The 18,464-nt window shown below is 47.2% G+C and overlaps 1 protein-coding gene across 1 annotated transcript in view; it reads left to right on the forward strand.

Moving 5' to 3' along the window:
• Positions 1–17,000, forward strand: part of zgc:158403 (tetratricopeptide repeat protein 39A) — an 86,734-nt gene extending 69,734 nt beyond the window's left edge. Inside the window, exons 14-18 of the mRNA XM_060855039.1 lie at positions 1,032–1,152; positions 7,390–7,501; positions 8,149–8,263; positions 8,369–8,485; positions 13,764–17,000. Of these exons, the coding sequence (XP_060711022.1) occupies positions 1,032–1,152; positions 7,390–7,501; positions 8,149–8,263; positions 8,369–8,485; positions 13,764–13,878 (580 nt within the window). The 3' untranslated portion in view covers positions 13,879–17,000. The remainder of the gene's footprint in view (positions 1–1,031; positions 1,153–7,389; positions 7,502–8,148; positions 8,264–8,368; positions 8,486–13,763) is intronic.
• Positions 17,001–18,464: the final 1,464 nt, after the last annotated feature.

The raw sequence follows: 18,464 nt of genomic DNA on the forward strand, positions 1-18,464 counted from the left end.
CACTGCCCCTCCCCCACCCTACACCCCGCAGTCACCGCCCCCTCCCCCACCCTACACCCTGCAGTCACCGCCCCTCCCCCACCCTACAGCCCGCAGTCACCGCCCCTCCCCCACCCTACACCCTGCAGTCACCGTCCCTCCCCCACCCTACACCCCGCTGTCACCGCCTCCTCCCCCACCCTACACCCTGCAGTCACCGCCCCTCCCCCACCCTACAGCCCGCAGTCACCGCCCCTCCCCCACCCTACACCCTGCAGTCACCGTCCCTCCCCCACCCTACACCCCGCTGTCACCGCCCCTCCCCCACCCTACACCCTGCAGTCACCGTCCCTCCCCCACCCTACACCCTGCAGTCACCGCCCCTCTCTTCACAAGGAGATGTGAAGTCTCCTGTCTCCCACTCTCAGTGGAGCTGTTCTGTAAGTGGTTGTCCCTTGTCGGACCTGGAAGCCACCTCTCCTCCCGCACTCCCTCCTCCTTCTTTCCCTCCATCTTCTCTCCCTCCCCTTCCTTTTCACCTTCTCTCATTCCTGGTCTCTCCCACTTCTGCCTCCCTCCCTCTACTTCCCCTCCTTTCTTCCCTCGCCTTCTCCCCTCCCTCCCTTCCTTCTGCTCCCCCTCCATCCCTCTTTTCTCCTCCTCTGCCTAATCACCTCTTCTTCCATCTCCCTCCCTGTTCTTCTGTCCCTCCTTTTCGCCCTTCCTCTCTCCCACTCCCTGTTCCGCCTCTTGTCCTCTCCCTTTCCTTTCGCTCCGACCCCTTCCCTCCCCCCGATTCCAAACTCGCCCCCCTCCCCCAGCCGCGAGACTCCTCCCTGCGTGAATCACTTCTCACCTCACGAGTGTGACCCTGACCTCAAGTGAGGATGCAGCCTCGAACACAGTGGGTGCAGAGAGTTCAGCAACATGCAATGTCTGTGTAGTTTTTAATTGGATTGGTCTCTGTGATGTTCATGTGTGTTCGCTTTAAACTGAGCGCTCTCGCTCTCTCTCTCTCTTTCTTTCTTTCTCTCTCTCTATCTCTCTCACAGACAAGTCCCTCTGCTAAAGCAGAAGATAGCTGGGAAGTCTCCTCCCACAGAGAAGTTCGCTATTCGAAAAGCCAGAAGATATAAATCCAACAACACTGTGAAGCTACCTGTGCCAGCCCTGGTGAGTCTCATTCCAATTCCTACATGAGCCCACACTGAGGGAAGCTTAAATGAGGAGGCTTGCTTATAGAGTGCCATCCCTTTTAAAACCAGGGAGCTCAGTGACTGTTTAGATGGTAGGGGCAAAGGTAGACTGAGAGAGACTAAAATTGCTTGATGATCAAAAAAATCAACAAAATGTACTGTGGAATCTGAGCCAAAAACAAATTGCTGGAGAAACGCAGCAGTGTCTGCCAGCGGAGAAAAGCAGAGCTAAAGTTTCAGGTCTCTTCCTCAGGACGTTTAACTCTGCTTTCTGTCTCCACGGATAGTTCCAGAACCTTGCAGAGTTTTCTCCAGCAGTTTTTGTTCTCTGTTTGTTGCTGGGATTTGATCACGGTGGCTGGGACGCTGTGCATAAGGTATGATCCTGTGGGTGTGTCGTTGTGTGTGACAGTTCTGCAGAACAAGTCTCTCTCACAGTTTAGGCATGAGCTTTCAGACATTGGTGTGGAGACCTTTGGTTACTCACCTGGGCAGGCCGCGTCTTCCTGGAGTCTGGGTTGGTGCGGAGTTACCTGTTTGGTTGCATTCCTTTCCAGCCTTCCTATTGTCCATTGGAGAACCTCTCCTGCTGAGTCACCTTGCACCCTGCTGTGGAAGTCTGAATCAATCATTGTAGGGAACATAAAGCAGACTCCCTGTTGTATGAAAAGAGGCCCATCGAGTTGGCACTGACCTTCTGAAGAGCATCCCCTCCACCTCATAGTCCCACATGGGGTTTTTATTCATGGCCAACCCACCCTAACCTGCACATCTTTAGAATGTTGGAGGAAACCGGAGAATACCCATGTGGACGTGGGGAGAATGTGCAAATTCCACGCAGCTCGAGAGTGGAATTGAACCTGGCGCTGTGAGGCAGCAGTGCTAACCACTGAACCTCAGCAACTGAGTGGCTTGCTAGGCTATTTCAGAGGACAGCTCAGAGTTGACCAAGCAGCTCTGTAAGAACTGGTGTCAATTGAAGGACAGTGCATTCAATCTTCACCTCTCTGGGATGACGGTGCGGGGGCTGGGCAGGAGGTTGTGTGGAGAAAATTTATGTATGTCAGCCTGGCTCTGTCAGTGACTTTCTTAGCTCTGTACCAGAGCTGGGTCACAATCCAGCCTGACCTTTCAGTCCCATCCTGAGGGAGTGCTGCACTGTCAGAGGAACTGTTGACAGTGAAACTTCTATCCCAAAGACTATCAGTGAGTATCTGCAGCAGTTCAAGAAGGCACCTTTTCAACGGGTAATTAGGGATGGGCAATAAATGCTGGGTCCAGCCAGTGACACCCACATCTAATGAAAGAACACAAACAAAATGTACTACAGGAGGGGTCAACATCTGTGTTCCTTACTCCTGAAAACCAACAGAGCTTGAAATAATGAATGTCACCATTTAAGAATGCTGCAGAACATGACCTTAGAGACCCACAAGCAAACCATCCATGTTTAGTTGGAGGGCTGTTTCTGTGGTCCATTTACAATTGGCAGACCTGTGAGTGCTATGCCATAAGAACATAAGCAGGCTATTCAGCCCATCAGAGTCAAGATTAGAGTGATGCTGGAAAAGCACTGCAGGTCACGCAGCATCCGAGGAGCAGGAAAATCGACGTTTTGGGCAGGAGCACTTCATCGGATGCTGCCTGACCTGCTGTGCTTTTCCAGCACCACTCTAGTCTAGACTCTGATCTCCAGCATCTGCAATCCTCACTTTCGCCTATTCAGCCCATCAAGCCACCCCTGCCATCTAAATTATGGCTTTTCATCTCCTGAGATGCCATTACTCTGCAGAAACCTCTCGATCTCAGTCTCGAACCTGCTCAGTGACTGAGTCTCCATGATCCTCTAGAGAAGACAATTTAAAATGCATTGTCCTCAGATTGTCAGCCATCTCTAGCTTCACCAGCAGTGGTGTAAAATCCCACTTACACCTGTAAGAACTTTGTAAATCTTGAATGAGTCCACAACCCCTACCTGTCTTACGTTTTTCTTATCCCTTTGCAGTCTGAGTGGGAATTTACATGGTTCTGCAGAATTGCATATGATTCCAGAAAGGGTGCATTTTACTGAGTTTTATCATTGCCCCATATCAATAGTTTTCATTTTAATAGATTTTTCTAGACTTGTACATCCCCTCAGCTTTGCCTGTAATCATTTCTATCTGTTCTCCTGGTTGTAACTCCTACATAAATCTATACTGCTATTAAAAAGGATGATGCATTTGCAGATGTACATTTCCAAAGAACCAGTTTGCTTATGAATGAGGGCCTGTGGTATGTACTGAAATACCTTGGTGTTTATTCTCTGAACTGATTTAAGGTCGCTCTTAATTATTAATGCCTTAACATTAATATTTTAACATATCATTGGTAGTCACAGGACACAGATTTAATCTGATTGTTAAAAGGAGCTAGGGGAAATAATGAGGATTTTAAAAAATGTAGTGAGTTATTGTGATCTGGAAGGTGCTGCCTGTAAGGGTGATGGAAGCAGAGTCAATAGGAACCTCCAAAGGAAATTGGATAAATGATTGACAAGGTGCTAGTGGGAGGCGATGGGGAGGGGGTGGGTGGGCGAGGGTTGGGGGGGGTTAAGGGTAGTGGGTAGTGGAATTAATTGGATGGCTCTATTCAAGGAACCTACATGGATTTGCTGTGTTGATTGGCATCCTCTCTATATAACTCTCTGTGTATACGCTGAAGGCGTTCACTGAATCTATGTGACTTTTATCCTCATTTTAACAGGAAAACACTAAAGGTATGATTTTTACAATCCAGAGAGAAATAGATGAATTTAGTGGTCTAGGGAATTAGGGAGATGTGATGTAAAAAATGAGGTCTGCAGATGCTGGAGATCACAGCTGCAAATGTGTTGCTGGTCAAAGCACAGCAGGCCAGGCAGCATCTCAGGAATAGAGAATTCGACGTTTCGAGCATAAGCCCTTCATCAGGAATAAGAGAGAGAGAGCCAAGCAGGCTAAGATAAAAGGTAGGGAGGAGGGACTAGGGGGAGGGGCGATGGAGGTGGGATAGGTGGAAGGAGGTCAAGGTGAGGGTGATAGGCCGGAGTGGGGTGGGGGCGGAGAGGTCAGGAAGAGGATTGCAGGTTAGGAGGGCGGTGCTGAGTCGAGGGAACCGACTGAGACAAGGTGGGGGGAGGGGAAATGAGGAAACTGGAGAAATCCGAATTCATACCTTGTGGTTGGAGGGTTCCCAGGCGGAAGATGAGGCGCTCCTCCTCCAGCGTCGTGTAGTTGTGTTCTGCCGGTGGAGGAGTCCAAGGACCTGCATGTCCTCGGTGGAGTGGGAGGGAGAGTTAAAGTGTTGAGCCACGGGGTGATTGGGTTGGTTGGTTCGGGCGGCCCAGAGGTGTTCTCTGAAGCGTTCCGCAAGTAAGCGGCCTGTCTCACCAATATAGAGGAGGCCACATCGGGTGCAGCGGATGCAATAGATGATGTGTGTGGAGGTACAGGTGAACTTGTGGCGGATATGGAAGGATCCCTTGGGGCCTTGGAGGGAAGTGAGTGTGGAGGTGTGGGCGCAAGTTTTACATTTCCTGCGGTTGCAGGGTCTTTAGTTTGGAGGAAGTGGGAGGATTGAAAAGAGAAGTTATTCAGGGTGAGGACCAGTTCAGTCAGTTGAAGGAGGGTGTCAGTGGAAGGGTACTGGTTGGTGCGGCGGGAAAGGAAGAAGCGGAGGGCTTTGAGTCCTTCGTGATGGGGGATGGAGGGCCCCAGCTATGCCTGCCTCTTCGTAGGATATGTGGAACAGTCCATCTTCCGCAACTACACTGGCACCACCCCCCACCTTTTCCTCCGCTACATCGATGACTGTATCGACGCTGCCTCGTGCTCCCACGAGGAGGTTGAACAGTTCATCAACTTTACTAACACCTTCCATCCCGACCTGAAATTCACCTGGACTGTCTCAGACTCCTCCCTCCCCTTCCTAGACCTTTCCATTTCTATCTCGGGCGACCGACTCAACACAGACATCTATTATAAACCGACTGACTCCCACAGCTACCTGGACTACACCTCCTCCCACCCTGCCCCCTGTAAAAACGCCATCCCATATTCCCAATTCCTTCGTCTCCGCCGCATCTGCTCCCAGGAGGACCAATTCCAACACCGCACAGCCCAGATGGCCTCCTTCTTCAAGGACCGCAGATTCCCCCCAGACGTGATCGACGATGCCCTCCACCGCATCTCCTCCACTTCCCGCTCCTCCGCCCTTGAGCCCCGCTCCTCCAACCGCCACCAAGACAGAACCCCACTGGTTCTCACCTACCACCCCACCAACCTCCGCATACAACGTATCATCCGCCACCATTTCCGCCACCTCCAAACGGACCCCACCACCAAGGATATATTTCCCTCCCCTCCCCTATCAGCGTTCCGCAAGGACCACTCCCTTCGTGACTCCCTCGTCAGATCCACACCCCCCACCAACCCAACCTCCACCCCCGGCACCTTCCCCTGCAACCGCAGGAAATGTAAAACTTGCGCCCACACCTCCACACTCACTTCCCTCCAAGGCCCCAAGGGCTCCGTCCATATCCGCCACAAGTTCACCTGTACCTCCACACACATCATCTATTGCATCCGCTGCACCCGATGTGGCCTCCTCTATATTGGTGAGACAGGCCGCTTACTTGCGGAACGCTTCAGAGAACACCTCTGGGCCGCCCGAACCAACCAACCCAATCACCCCGTGGCTCAACACTTTAACTCTCCCTCCCACTCCACTGAGGACATGCAGGTCCTTGGACTCCTCCACCGGCAGAACACAACTACACGACGGCTGGAGGAGGAGCGCCTCATCTTCCGCCTGGGAACCCTCCAACCACAAGGTATGAATTCGGATTTCTCCAGTTTCCTCATTTCCCCTCCCCCCACCTTGTCTCAGTCGGTTCCCTCGACTCAGCACCGCCCTCCTAACCTGCAATCCTCTTCCTGACCTCTCCGCCCCCACCCCACTCCGGCCTATCACCCTCACCTTGACCTCCTTCCACCTATCCCACCTCCATCGCCCCTCCCCCTAGTCCCTCCTCCCTACCTTTTATCTTAGCCTGCTTGGCTCTCTCTCTCTTATTCCTGATGAAGGGCTTATGCTCGAAATGTCGAATTCTCTATTCCTGAGATGCTGCCTGGCCTGCTGTGCTTTGACCAGCAACACATTTGCAGGGAGATGTGATGGCCTAGTGGTGTTATCACTGGATATTAATCGAGATTAAGGTTATCTTCTGGGGACCTGGCTTCAAATCCGACACTGGATGAATTAAAAAAGAAATTGTTGCAGTTGGATGTTCATATGGACTATCAACCCAAGATTAACGGGACTCTACAGCAGCCACCGTTCCATCCTCAATCAGCACCTTCCCCCTCTGTGGGATCTTGCTGTGCAACAACTGGCTGCTGTAATTAGCCGTGCAACATTTCAATTAATATAACGTAACATGGGACACCTTAAAGAGAGATGGAGCAGGATTCTAAACGTAAGACCTTCCTCGTGAGGAGGTGCCAGTCAGTACGTACGTGCTGCCTGTTCTAGCACAGTCTCCGCCTCGCTGATCGTTCTCAGCATCAGTTTAAAAAAAAATCTGGTATTAAGAGTCTAATGATGAACATGAATCCATTCTTGATTGCCAGGAAAAGCCCACCTGGTTCATTCATGTCCTTTAGGGAAGGAAAATGCCATCCTTACCTGTTCTTGCCTATATATGACTCAGGACCCACAGCAATGTGGTGGAGTCCTGACTAGTATCTGGGTAATTAGGGATGGGCAATAAATGTTGGCCTAGTCACCTACCTCCTGTGAGTAAATAAAGAATTACTTTGGGACAATCTATTGAGATCCTTCCTTGTAGTGAAAATGTACTAAGGGAATTTAGGGTGTGGTGTTGGTAAGTATTATTTATAGCTCATTTGGGATCATTATATATTTTATATGTTTCTGAGGAATGCAATGATAGCACTAATTTCCAAATGTGCAGCAGGTTTATTTACAGAAGTCACAAAACACCAATACAGCCACAAAATGTATGAACTTTGCCTGTTTACTGAGTCTACACCCAGGCATAACCAAACCAGGCATATCTCAGAATCAAACACAGATAATCAAACACTTCAGGGACAAGAGACCTATGAGATGTTAAGCTGTGAGGGTCACTTTTCTCCACCTAATGCCCTTACTCTTCTCTCCCCTCCAACAGGAGATGATGTACATGTGGAACGGATTTACAGTCATCGGTAAACAGCGGGATCTTACAGAGGAGATGCTGAGAACGATCAGCGAGGCGGAGACTGTGCTAGAACAGGCAGCACGTATGTACTGACTGGCACCTCCTCACGAGGAAGGTCTTACATTTAGAATCCTGCTCCATCTCTCTTTAAGGCGTCCCACGTTACGTTGTATTAATTGAAATGTTGCACGGCTAATTACAGCAGCCAGTTGTTGGGCAGCAAGATCCCACAGAGGGGGAAGGTGCTGATTGAGGATGGAACGGCGGCTGCTGTAGAGTCCTGTTAATCTTGGGTTGATAGTCCATATGAACATCCAACTGCAACGTACTCATAAGACCATAAAAACTGGAGGCAGGAGTAGGCCTTTCAGCCCTTTGAGCATAACCTGCCGTTCCTTCAGAATCTTTCTCCCAGAGTTGAAATGTCTAGTACTAGGCGGCCTCCATTTAATGTGAGAGGGGGAATGTTCAAAGGAGATGTGAGGGCTAAGTTTTTTTAGAGTGGTAGGAGTCTGGAATGTGCTGCCAGGGATTGGTGGTGGAGGCGGATATGATAAGGGGGTTTAAGAGATTTTTAGATGAGCACATGAATATGCAAGGAATGGAGGGATATGGACCCAGTGGGTGGCAGAAGGGATTAGTTTAATTGTGGATGAAATGGCCTGTTCCTGTGCAGTACCGTTCCATGTTCTGTATTTCGTCAGACTAACTTCCTGTTCTTCTCCTTAGCTAATGACTACCTGACGGATGACAGGTGTGTGGTGAAACTCTTGAAAGGCTTATGCTTGAGGCATTTGGGAAACGTTCTGGAAGCTGAGCAGTGTTTTGTCTACATATACCACAAGTGAGTACAGGGCTGTCGGGCGAGGGGAGGGAGTCGGGTATGGGTCTAACTGCTGTAGAGTTGAACCAAAAGGAGTAACCGCTTCCCCTCTTGGTTCCCTGACAGTGAGAAGAACATTAAGTTTGACCACTACTTGATTCCAAATGCACTTCTGGAGCTCAGTCTGTTATATATACAACAGGCGAGGAAAGAGGAAGCTATTAAATGGCTGAGGCGAGCAAAGTGAGTACTGTGTTGGTGTGGGAAGCAAAGGTGCCATTTTAAGGGTTATCCAGAAAAGCCCCAGGATTGATTTTGTGGGCATGTCCTGCTCATTGGACTTTGGGGGAGAAAAAAGCTGGATTGTGAAGGCCCTCTTGTGGTGCAGTGGTAGTGTCCCTACTCTTGGACCAGGAGATCTGGGTTCAAGTCGCACCTGCTCCAGAGATGTGTAGTAACACCTGTGAATGGGTTGATTATGTAAATTTTAAAAAAAAGAGAGAGCAGCATTGTGAAGGACCTGTTGTGGCACAGTGGTAGTGTGTCTGGAAGATCAAAATTCAAGCTACACCTGCTCTAGACGTGTGTAGTAACATCTTTGAACAGGTTGGTTAGAAAAATAGATTAATAAAAATAAAAGAGCTGCATCCTCCAGTGCTTTATCTGCTCATTCAACTCCACTTTGGTTTAGCTCCTTCTTCCCCCTCCCCCCTCTCTCTCTCTCTCTCTCTCTCTCTCTCTCTCTCTCTACAACCCCCTCACTGTTGGTGGTTTGCATTCCCATAGAGGATGTCGCCTCTAAATGTTTGATTGGCTACGCAGGCAATTACTGGCGTTAGTTTAAAGAAAAAAGAAAGTCACGGTGATTTTGGTGGTGGGAAAGTTGCTGAGTTCTGTGTGATCGTATTTCTGAGTATAATGAAAGAGTGAAAAGAGAGCTGTATTTGGACAGGGCTATTGTGGAGCAGTGGTAATGTCCTTACCTTTTGACCAAGTTCTAATCCCACCTGCTGCAAAGGTTCGTAACGACATCACTGAACAGGTTAATTGGAAATTAATGCTCCCGGCAGCCAGTCTGTGTTAACTGTTGATTGTTTAATTAGCTAATTGGGTGATGGGCTTATTTATGTATTTTTGAAAAAAGAACTAGGATCTTCTGCCTCTTATGGTTACATCCGTGCCTGGGTGTCCTTGCAGAAGGGGACACAGAGCCTACTGATACCCTTGAATCTTTTCAGGGTAGATAGGCACTACAAGGGCTGATGCGTAGTATGTGCCCCTCGAACACCATTTTGATTCCTTTCCCTCCCAGTCTTTTACTGATTTTTAATTTTTGTTTCACGTTTGTGTTTTTCCCTCTAAAAGGAGGGTGTTTGGCTTTTGAACAGGGAAAAAAATTCCAGGCGGGCAACGTGGAAACTGTGGCGTTTGTGCTATAGATTTACAATAACATCTTTTGTAAATCTCCCAAAAGCTTTAGGTACTTGGTTCAGCATATCGACATTGGTTTGTAAAATATCCAATGCTTCCTGCTCCACCGCACCCCTTAATTTTTAGTTTAAAATGCTCCCCTCCCCATGGTCACCAAACCTGTTAGTGAGCCATAGACACGGATAATGGTGCTTTGGTGGAGACTGGATATTACTCGTCATAGAGTTTATGTTTTCAAACAACTCCCTTTTAGTGCTGGTTGGCTCCTCTTTAAAACACCCGGTATTGCCCTCTGGGTAATTAGGGATCGCATCCTTTGAATGAACATTAAAAAAAGAACAGATACTAACACTTGGCTCAGTTGCTTTTGTAATACAGAAAAATGGGTAAAAACAAGGACTGCAGATGCTGGAAACCAGAGTCTAGATTAGAGTGGTGCTGGAAAAGCACACCAGGTCAGGCAGCATCCGAGGAGCAGGAAAATCGATGTTCCGGGCAAAAGTCCATCATCAGGAATAGAGGCAGAGTGCCTGCAGGGTGGATAGATAATTGAGAGGAGGGTGGGGGTGGAGAGAAATTAGCATAGAGTACAATAGGTGAATGGGGGAGGGGATGAAGGTGATAGGTCAGAGAGGAGGGTGGAGTGGAGAGGTAGAAAGGAAGATAGGCAGGTAGGACAGGAAATGGGGACAGTGCTGAGCTGGAAGTTTGGAACTGGGGTGAGGTGGGGGAAGGGGAAATGAGGAAACTGGTGAAGTCCACATTGATGCCCTGGGGTTGAAGTGTTCCGAGGCGGAGGATGAGGCGTTTTTCCTCCAGGCGTCGGGTGAGGGAGCGGCGGTGAAGGAGGCCCAGGACCTGCATGTCCTCAGCAGAGTGGGAGGGGGAGTTGAAATGTTGGGCCACGGGGCAGTGTGGTTGATTGGTGCGGGTGTCCCGGAGGTGTTCCCTAAAGCGCTCTGCGAGGTGGCGTCCAGTCTCCCCAATGTAGAGGAGACCACAACGGGAGCAACGGATACAATAAATGATATTGGTGGGTGTGCAGGTGAAACTTTGATGGATGTGGAAGGCTCCTTTAGGGCCTTGGATGGAGGTGAGGGAGGAGGTGTGGGCACAGGTTTTGCAATTCCTGTGGTGGCAGGGGAAGCTGCCAGGATGGGAGGGTGGGTTGTTGGGGGTGTGGACCTGACCAGGTAGTCACGGAGGGAACAGTCTTTGCGGAAGGCAGAAATGGGTGGGGAGGGAAATATATCCCTGGTGGTGGGGTCCGTTTGGAGGTGGCGGAAATGTCGTCGGATGATTTGGTTTATGCGAATGTTGGTAGGGTAGAAGGTTAGCACCAGGAGCGTTCTGTCCTTGTTACAGTTGGAGGGGTGGGGTCTGAGGGCGGAGGTACGGGATGTGGACGAGATGTGTTGGAGGGCATCTTTAACCATGTGGGAAGGGAAACTGCGGTCTCTAAAGAAGGAGGCCATTTGGTGTGTTCTGTGGTCCTTCTGGGAGCAGATACGGCGGAGGCGGAGGAATTGGGAATACAGGATGGCATTTTTGCAGGAGGTAAGGTGGGAAGAGGTGTAATCCAGGTAGCTGTGGGTGTCGATGGGTTTGTAAAAAATGTCGGTGTCAAGTTGGTCGTCAGTAATGAAGATGGAGAGGTCCAGGAAGGGGAGGGAGGTGTCAGAGATGGTCCAGATAAATTTAAGGTCAGGGTGGAATGTGTTTGATAAGGGAAGTTCCAGCAAAGAGGAGAATGATGACAGGGGAATCAATATCCATTCATGATTCCTCTTTTGCCACTGTATTACAGTGGGACTGGAACTTTCTGAGTTCAGGATACCACAGTGGAGGCTGATACCAGGCTCTGGTCACAGTCTGGTTTGGAGGAGAAGCTTAGATTGTCTTCAGCATCTTTTGGGCGTTGACTGTAGCTGGACAGCATGAGGACTCATCTGCTAGCTGGGCATTTGTAGTTAAACTGGCTGTTCTGGTCATTTGTAAGAGACTGACTACCTGGTAAAAGTGAGGAGAAACAAGCTGAAAGGAAAAGGATCAAACAGGTATTGTATTGGCGCTAGTTTTCCCCTAGATGGTGCTGTTTGCCTGTCTATCAGAAGCCATTGGTTTGTTTTTGAAATTCCTGTTGAAATTGTGCTGGGTTTAGTGGCAATTGAAGTTGATTCAATAACAGGAAATCCAGACTGTGATGCATAAAAGTTCAGCAGAATGTTGGAAAATTGCAGTTTGGTCTCCCCCCTGTCTTCCATAAACCACCTTGCGAGGACTGATCATAGACATGGGATTGGGCAATTCAGCCCATTGAGCTGGTCCTCTGGGATGTGACTGATCATCTATGCCTGCATTATTTCCTTATTACTTGATGCAGTTAGTCTCTGGAAATGATTTGATTGCTATCTTGAATAGATTGTGCTTTCACAGCTGACTGGTGTAGGAACAGTTCCAAAGTTTCACCACCCTCTGTCCTAGCCAGGTCACCCCCATACTCTGAGATGATGCCATTGGCTCGGAGAATCTTCCACACTCTCTCTGAATCTACCCTGTCAAGTTGCCCAAGAGTATTGTATTTTTCAATAAAGTCATCTCTCATTCTTCCAAATTCCAATGATGACAGACCCAATTGACATAAGACCGTCCCTCCATACCTGGGATCAGCTGAGGGAACCTTCTGTGTACTGCCTCCAATGTCAGTCCAACTTTCATTAGCTAGGGAATGTTTTCCTCTGGCATTTTCCCAGATTCTTGAAAGATTACTACCAGTGCATCCACTATCTGTGGGTATCTCTTTATTAACTTAGGATATATCCCATCAGGTCCAGAGGACTTACCAGTCTTTCACATGATTAATTTCTCTAGAACTTAGTCGAACTACAGTAGTTATTATATATATTTTCTTTCCTTTGTTTACATTTAGTATTTTGGAAAGGCTATTAGTATCTTCAGAGAATCCCTACAGTGTGGGGACGGGCCATTCGGCCCAACAAGTCCACACCGACCCTCCAAAGAGTCACAGCGCCTGAGACCCGGGTTCAATTCCTGCCTCAGGCGACTGACTGTGTGGAGTTTGCACATTCTCCCCGTGTCTGCGTGGGTTTCCTCCAGGTGCTCCGGTTTCCTCCCACAGTCCAAAAATGTGGAGGTTAAGTGAATTGGCCATGCTAAATTGCCCGTAGTGTTAGGTGAAGGGGTAAGTGTAGGGGTATGGGTGGGTTGCGCTTCGGCGGGTCGGTGTGGACTTGTTGGGCTGAAGGGCCTGTTTCCACACTGTAAGTAATCTAATCTAATCTAATAATCTAGTAACCCACCCAGATCCATTCCCTACCACTCTACATTTACCCCTGACTAATGCACTTAACCTACACATCCCTAAACACTATGGGCAATTTAGCATAGTCAATTCACCTAACCTGCACATCTTTAGGTTGCGGGAGGAAACCAGAGGAAACCCACGCAGACACTGGAAGAATGTGCAAACTCCACATAGACAGTGCCCAAGACTGGAATTGAACCCAGGTCCCTGGTGGCGCTGTGAGGCAGCAGTGCTAACCATTGAGCCAATTTTCTTGTTTTACAAAACACATTCTCAATTAAATTAATGTAGTCATACTAACAAGGTAACCTCTAAACCCAAAGGCTTCCAACTCAAAACCTGGTTTTATTTTTGCTGAACTTTTATACATCACCCTTTTGCAAACACTAGTGAAACGTATGTATTTAACTCCTCTGCCATTTCCTGGTTCTCCATAATACATCCCCAGCTTCATTCTGTAAGGAGCCTGCTTTTACTTTGGTTTCTCTCTTCTGGTTTATATATTTAAAGAGGATCTTGCTGTCCAACTTGATGATATTATTTGCCTCTTTCTTCTACCTAAGCCATGGCTGACAGGTATAGATATTTTCTAACCAACATGTTCAGAAATATTATAAGACACCCATTGAGTAAGCTACCACCATGCCACAATAGCCCAAGGCTGACAGGTATGATCTTGGATGGGTTTTGTTGGTTTTTTCTGGGTTTGATTGGCTAGATACTCCACTCTGCTGTTCTCCCCTAACTATACTACAATCTCTCTAGGCAAAACTACAAGGACTATTCCATGGAATCTCGGACGCTCTTCCGAATACATGCTGCTCTTTCCAAACTGAAGGCAGAGAAAGATGAGAATGGGTTTGAAGTGACTGCCCTCTAGAGGTGAACCCAACCCAATGCAAAATGGAGGACTGAGTCAACATTAAAAATGGGTCAATGTAGGAAGGGGGTAAAATCAAAAGGCCAGGAAATACCTGGGAGTTGAATTTTAATGCTGTGGGACATTTATGAGCTGGGGGAGCTGGTCTGCCCACACTGAATCTCAGACACATATGGCTCACAAACATTGTCCTGCATTTTGATTTGAGGGCAGGAGGTGAAAAGAGTTGCCGTGGTGACACGTCAAGATGCCGTATTTCAATACCAATGCAGCGCACCCCTCTCCGTCGTTCTTCTGACATTTTTTGGGGCTTGGGGTCTTACACAAAAACGTCACAGGTTGCTTTTATCAACCTGAGAACATCACACATACTGAGTGAGAAATGCCTTTTTATTAATGTCGAGGCAACAAGCTGAGAAAAGGATTCTCAGAAGACATTACAGAAAGGACTGTGTACTTTTCGATTTTCTTACTGTTCGCTATTTTGCCACGATTAAACCAGGTTTTATTTTTGGAAGCCCCAGGGTTTAGAGGTTACCTTGTTAGTATGACTACATTAATTTAAAATAAGAATGTGTTTTGTAAAACAAAAAAGTGGCTTCCTGAGCTAGGTTCTTCCTCAAAGTACTGTATTGGGAGATAGAGATAATAAGGAAACTTTCCCTCGCAAAAAAATGATTGCGCATTTAACATTTTACTGATGTTTACACTTTCGACTGAAATAAGGGCAAGCATTGAAATGCATTGATATGGCTTCACTCTTTTTTTAAAATTGTGCAATGATCAACTTCCCTTCAGTTTTATAAATAGAATTAGATGATTCAGCTCTGGTTGGCGAATGGGATCAGATGTGAATACTTCGGATAGGTGATTTGCTGTTTATTCTGGAGTGTGAAACGATTTTCAGGAAAGTTTTGATATCCTGTATTTAAATGACATTGAGTGATTCAGTGACTAGTGCCTGACAACTCAACTGCTGAGTTTAATGCCTTGTCTTTGGGTGGTGTAATTAAGAACATAAATTCTGTTGAAGTGATCAGAGACTTGGATGATGAGTGAAGTATCCCCACAAACAATTGTTTTGCTGCCCCTACCTCTTCCAAATCTGTTGCTCCCATTACCAGCATGCAGTGTTACTATCAGTAGCATGGTCTTGCAGAACTTCAGTCTTGTTGAACAGAAAGACGTGTTTCCAAAATTGCTCATCTCGTACACATCGGGACAAACTCAAGAATGCCACACTTCACACCAGGCCAGGTATGTAGGCTGTACATCCTAGAAAATAGCTTATCAGAACAAACAGCACACTCTTTATGTTGATCGTAATGGGCCAAGTGCAGATTACACCTCACCAGACTGTGCTTGCCAAGCCCAAAGAAATCATCAGCTGTTCAAATGTGATTTCATGATTGGACAGTGCATGCTGATTAATCCCAAGTATGCTATTAATTTCAATTCAGAACCAACCTAAGATAATCACTAAGCTTGTAATGTGGCTCATTAGTGTTTGCCAGGTGTGACGTACATTCAGACACAGGGACTCTGTCTCTGTAAACATGTTCACACCTTGGGCCTTTTTCAAATTATCTATGGTTTAAATCTGGTGCTGTGGCTTCACTCTATTTTCAAATTGCGGATTGATCAATTCCCTTAGTTTTATCAACAGGACTTGATGATTTGGTTCTACCGGGTGAATAGGACTGGACACAAGACTTACTGTTTAACACAACACAAAAATTCATTACAACTATTTTTGTCTATTGTCCCCTATTGATTCTCCATGACAACATCTTGGCTAATCACAAGTATACTTGCCAACCAATCATTTCTCTTGTAATATAAATTGTTTAGTTGTTGGAAATTTCTCTACCCAGCAGCATCACCAACACTGGTTTTGCTCCATCATCTGGCACAAGGTCATTCTTAGTTTGAAAGCATTGGTGGGCTGTCTGATTGTGGAGAGAATCACAAGGAACCTTAATCCTGTTCTTATCTGATATCAACACAGGGTACGGAGGAATATGGCCATGGGTGAAAACACGAGCTGATTGTCCCCTTTGTTCAGTGATGTGAAGGCCAATTGTCACACGTGACCGTAACCAACAGCTCTACAAGGCTCTAGTAGATAATTGCAATGTCCAATTGGGACATTAGCCTCACTGTCTAATTCCTGGCACTACGATGGCAAATCAGTTTACCGTCATGTATTAGCAGCCAATGCAGTGAGCTAATTTGAAGACTGACCCAAAAGGAAACTGTCAGCCAATGGCTCAGTTTTCTGTCATGAATGAGCAACTTTGGAAATATCTTACTTCGCCATTGGTAATGTGACCACCCAATCACCCAGAAGGTACCTGTGGTTAGCACTGCTGCCTCACAGCGCCAGAGACCTGGGTTCAATTCCCGCCTCAGGCGACTGACTGTGTGGAGTTTGCATGTTCTCCCCGTGTCTGCATGGGTTTCCTCTGTGTGCTCCGGTTTCCTCCCACAGTCCAAAGATGTGTGGGTCAGGTGAATTGGCTATGCTAAATGGCCCGTAGTGTTAGGTAAGGGGTAAATGTAGGGGTATGGGTCTGGGTGGGTTGCGCTTCAGCAGGTCGGTGTGGACTTGTTGGGCCGAAGGGCCTGTTTCCACACTGTAAGTAATCTAATCTAATCTACCTGATGCTGTTTGACCCATTGTTGTTCATCCAGAAGATTCTGTCCCTCCCCCTTTATCCCTCACTCTTCCAACTGGCTAAAATTTCTCTTCAATAGTTTCTACCTCCATCTCATTCACAAGTCCATACCACAGGCTGACTCCTTGTTCCCAATAACTTGTGCTTCTTAGACTAGAATGGAGTGGAAGCTACATGACAATTGTTTAAAACTTCTGGAGCACTTTGGTGTAACTGCCCATAAATAACACAGAATGGACGTGTTAGTCTGGGGAATGGTACCAAGGTTGAATAGTTAAATTGAGCACAGGTAAGCATACACTGGAATTCATAAAACTAAAGTATGATGTGATTAAGGTTTTTAATTTTATTTAATACAGAGTAGTCAGGATATGGATGTACTACCTGGAAGTGTGACTGTATAAGGTACAATTGAGCTGAAAATATGTTGCTGAAAAAGCGCAGCAGGTCAGGCAGCATCCAGGGAACAGGAGATTCGACGTTTCGGGCATAGGCCCTTCTGCAGGAATCCATTCCTGAAGAAGGGCTTATGCCCGAAACATCGAATCTCCTGTTCCCTGGATGCTGCCTGACCTGCTGCACTTTTCCAGCAACACGTTTTCAGCTCTGATCTCCAGCATCTGCAGACCTCACTTTCTCCTCGAGGTACAATTGAGGCATTCAGGAGCATCGTGGTTGACTATTTGGATAGAAAGGACACAAGGGTATGGAAATTGCCTACTGCCAATGATGCTCGTTTGAAGAGCATGATGGGCCAAATGGCTGCCTTTGCTGCCAAAACACACTGTGATAAGGTAGACAGAAAGTAGCAACTTCCTCAGGTGTGGAAGATCCAGAACTCAAAAAGCATATGGGGAAATGGAAATCTGGAAGTAAGATGGATAGATGTTGTTAAGATGCAGAACAGTCAACAATCTCACTGAATGGTAGTATAGGCTCAAGGAGATGAATGGCCGCTGCCTCCTTTTATGTTTAACTCATATCACCCCTTTGTTCTCCTGCCAACTTAAGGTTAAGTTTTAATGTCATGGAATGACCCATTCTGCAATAATCACTGATTATTATACCTTGCAAATCACCCTTGTGACTCAGTTGTGTCCTAACTCTGACACAGGGCGGTGTGGAATCCAAACCCTGCCTCACCTTCCCGCAATGTGAAATTAACCTGTTGCAATTAAAACCATTGAAAATAAGCTTTTAGAAAGGATTTTGCACTAGAGCCAACTGAAATTTGATCCAGATGTGCAGCAGAAATTCCTATCACATTTCTCAGAAAAGGTTGGCCCCAGTTTCCAGTTGGTTGAATGGATTGGTGACTATTCATTATGGATGCAGACCTATACCCATCTGCTGTTGTGGTTCTGCTCGCCGAGCTGGAAGTTTTTGCTGCAAACGTTTCGTTCCCTGGCTAGGGAACATCATCAGTGCTGTTGGAGCCTCGTGTGAAGCGCTGCTTTGATGTTTCTTCCGGTATTTATATTGGTTTGTTCTTGCCGCTTCCGGGTGTCAGTTTCAGCTGCAGTGATTTGTATGTGGGGTCCAGGTGGATGTGTCTGTTGATGGATGTTCTTGCCGTTTCCGGGTGTCAGTTTCAGCTGTAGTGGTTATAATATAACCAATATAAATACCTGAAGAAACATCAAAGCAGCGCTTCACACGAGGCTCCAACAGCACTGATGATGTTCCCAAGCCAGGGAACGAAACGTTTGCAGCAAAAACTTCCAGCTCGGTGAGCAGAACCACAACAACGGATACCCGAGCTACAAATCTTCAATCAGATTTTATATACCCATCTGCTTTTCCTGTACCCTTAGGAGACTCCATAGCCCCAACTACAGGTTCAGGGAATCCTACTCTTATAAACTCCTGAGCTGCTGGGAGCATGCAAAGGCAGGAAGTGGCATAACA

This window comes from Hemiscyllium ocellatum, chromosome 45, assembly GCF_020745735.1.
Source record: "Hemiscyllium ocellatum isolate sHemOce1 chromosome 45, sHemOce1.pat.X.cur, whole genome shotgun sequence".
Taxonomy (NCBI): Eukaryota; Metazoa; Chordata; class Chondrichthyes; order Orectolobiformes; family Hemiscylliidae; genus Hemiscyllium; species Hemiscyllium ocellatum.